Source organism: Carlito syrichta, unplaced genomic scaffold (genome assembly GCF_000164805.1).
Source record: "Carlito syrichta isolate Samal-C Ts95f unplaced genomic scaffold, Tarsius_syrichta-2.0.1 Scaffold80112, whole genome shotgun sequence".
NCBI lineage: Eukaryota > Metazoa > Chordata > Mammalia > Primates > Tarsiidae > Carlito > Carlito syrichta.
This window is the reverse complement of record NW_007024208.1, coordinates 1-1,676: the sequence shown is the minus strand read 5'-3', so window position 1 is coordinate 1,676 and position 1,676 is coordinate 1. Positions and strand designations below refer to the sequence as shown.

Here is a 1,676-nt window from a genome sequence, read left to right as displayed (position 1 = left end):
TTAGCTTTGGTGCCCTCCGCTACCTTGTTTCCCAATCTAATAAAACAAAACAAAACAAAACAAAACAAAACACACACACACACACACACACACACACACACACACACACATATATATCCTAAGGTAATACTGGCTTGCTTTGAAAGCTTTACTCAGATCATACATGTTTTATTCCAATATCAAATAACTGTAGCAAATTAGATTATTCAAGGTTCTCAGAATAAAGATAACTTACTCCTTCTTTCTTGCCTTGCCAAAGCATTTTCCTTTTTTTCTCTTGTTCAGCAAATTTCATTGGATTCACAGCTGCTGGATTATAGTAGCTAGGTACAGCTATTCCGGTCTCTGCCAAAGCTTTAGCTTGCAGGGCTGCCATTTGAGCTGCCATGGCTATCTGAGGCGTTACTTGTGTTCCTGATGCCAACAGGGCAGCAACATTGAGAACAGAACCTCCAGTAGCTGCAGCTGCTGAAGAGGATATAAGTATGGGTTTTATGACATAAATCTCCTGGTTTACATCAATGCATTGTTCGTATGTAAAAATTACTTATCTGCAAACAGCAGGATTGTTTTCACCAAACACAGGGAAATGATCAAATGTTACCTTATAAATAACATTTTAGTGAACACTTATTGAGTGTGTTCACCAGACATTTCTACATGTAATCCTTATTATATACTAAAACAACATTTACTTCCTTGAGGATAAACAGAATTCTCAAATAGTTAGAAGGCATGATTTCAGTGGAAATGAACTATGGTGCGTATAGCTATAACACAATATGTAAACCTTACATTTATGAAATGTTTTCAGACATCTCATCTGACACTCATAACATACATTTAGAAATAGTTAGCAGGTATCATGCACATATAACAGATGCTGAAGCCAACTTCTATAAAGGATAAGTGCCAGGCCTGGTATTCCCACTGTGTTTGAGTCAGTCTCTGTAAACAGAAAAACTCTTCCAATTACCTATTTTTGTCAATCTAGAATACAACTTTAAAAAGTTCTTAATTTACTAACAATTTGGGAACTCAGTTAAGAAAGTTTTGTTATAACCATATACAAAAAACAATTAGCAGTTTATAAAACTCTGGAGTATTCAAAAAGGTACCACTACTTATTAGAAATGCCAAAAAATATAAAACAGCTCAGAGAATATATTTCATGTGAAATAATCAACAGTAAAGACTCACTCTGAATACTTGTGTTATATCTAAAAGTTTGACTTCTTAAAAGAGTAATACATATTTTGTAGACATTTCCAAAATCACAACTAACAGATATCTATAGTGTTTCATGAACAAAAATAGTCACTGTTCACTCATCAAAAAATTTTTAGGTTTGAACCAAATCAGAAATACACACCCATAAAATATTAATGAGCTAACAATAAAAATAAGGTTTTTACTTTTAGTGCATCAATGGGAAGTAGGAATCACAGTGATTTTTCTTCCTATTACTATTGTGTATTTTCAAATTTTCTACAAAGAACATGGCAAACTTCCACAATAAAATTACCTGCAGCTATTTCTTGCTGCTTTTGTTTTTCAACCATTTCCTTTTCTCGCTGTTCCTGTAATTTCTTTGCCCTTTCCAACCTGCAAAAATAATTTAAATAAATTTAACAGTCCTCACTATAACATTATGTATTTTTATATTTGCATTATTC

General features: G+C 33.0%; 1 protein-coding gene across 1 annotated transcript; it reads right to left on the bottom strand.

Moving 5' to 3' along the window:
- Positions 1 to 235: 235 nt before the first annotated feature.
- LOC103257245 (arginine/serine-rich coiled-coil protein 2-like) lies at positions 236 to 1,611 on the bottom strand (the record flags this gene model as incomplete). The annotated part of the gene is made up of 2 exons (XM_008054978.2): positions 1,526 to 1,611; positions 236 to 468 (listed from the first exon to the last, which is right to left on the bottom strand). Coding segments are annotated over exons 1-2 (270 nt in total), but the record flags the coding sequence as incomplete, so codon positions are not given.
- Between the last annotated feature and the right edge of the window lie 65 nt (positions 1,612 to 1,676).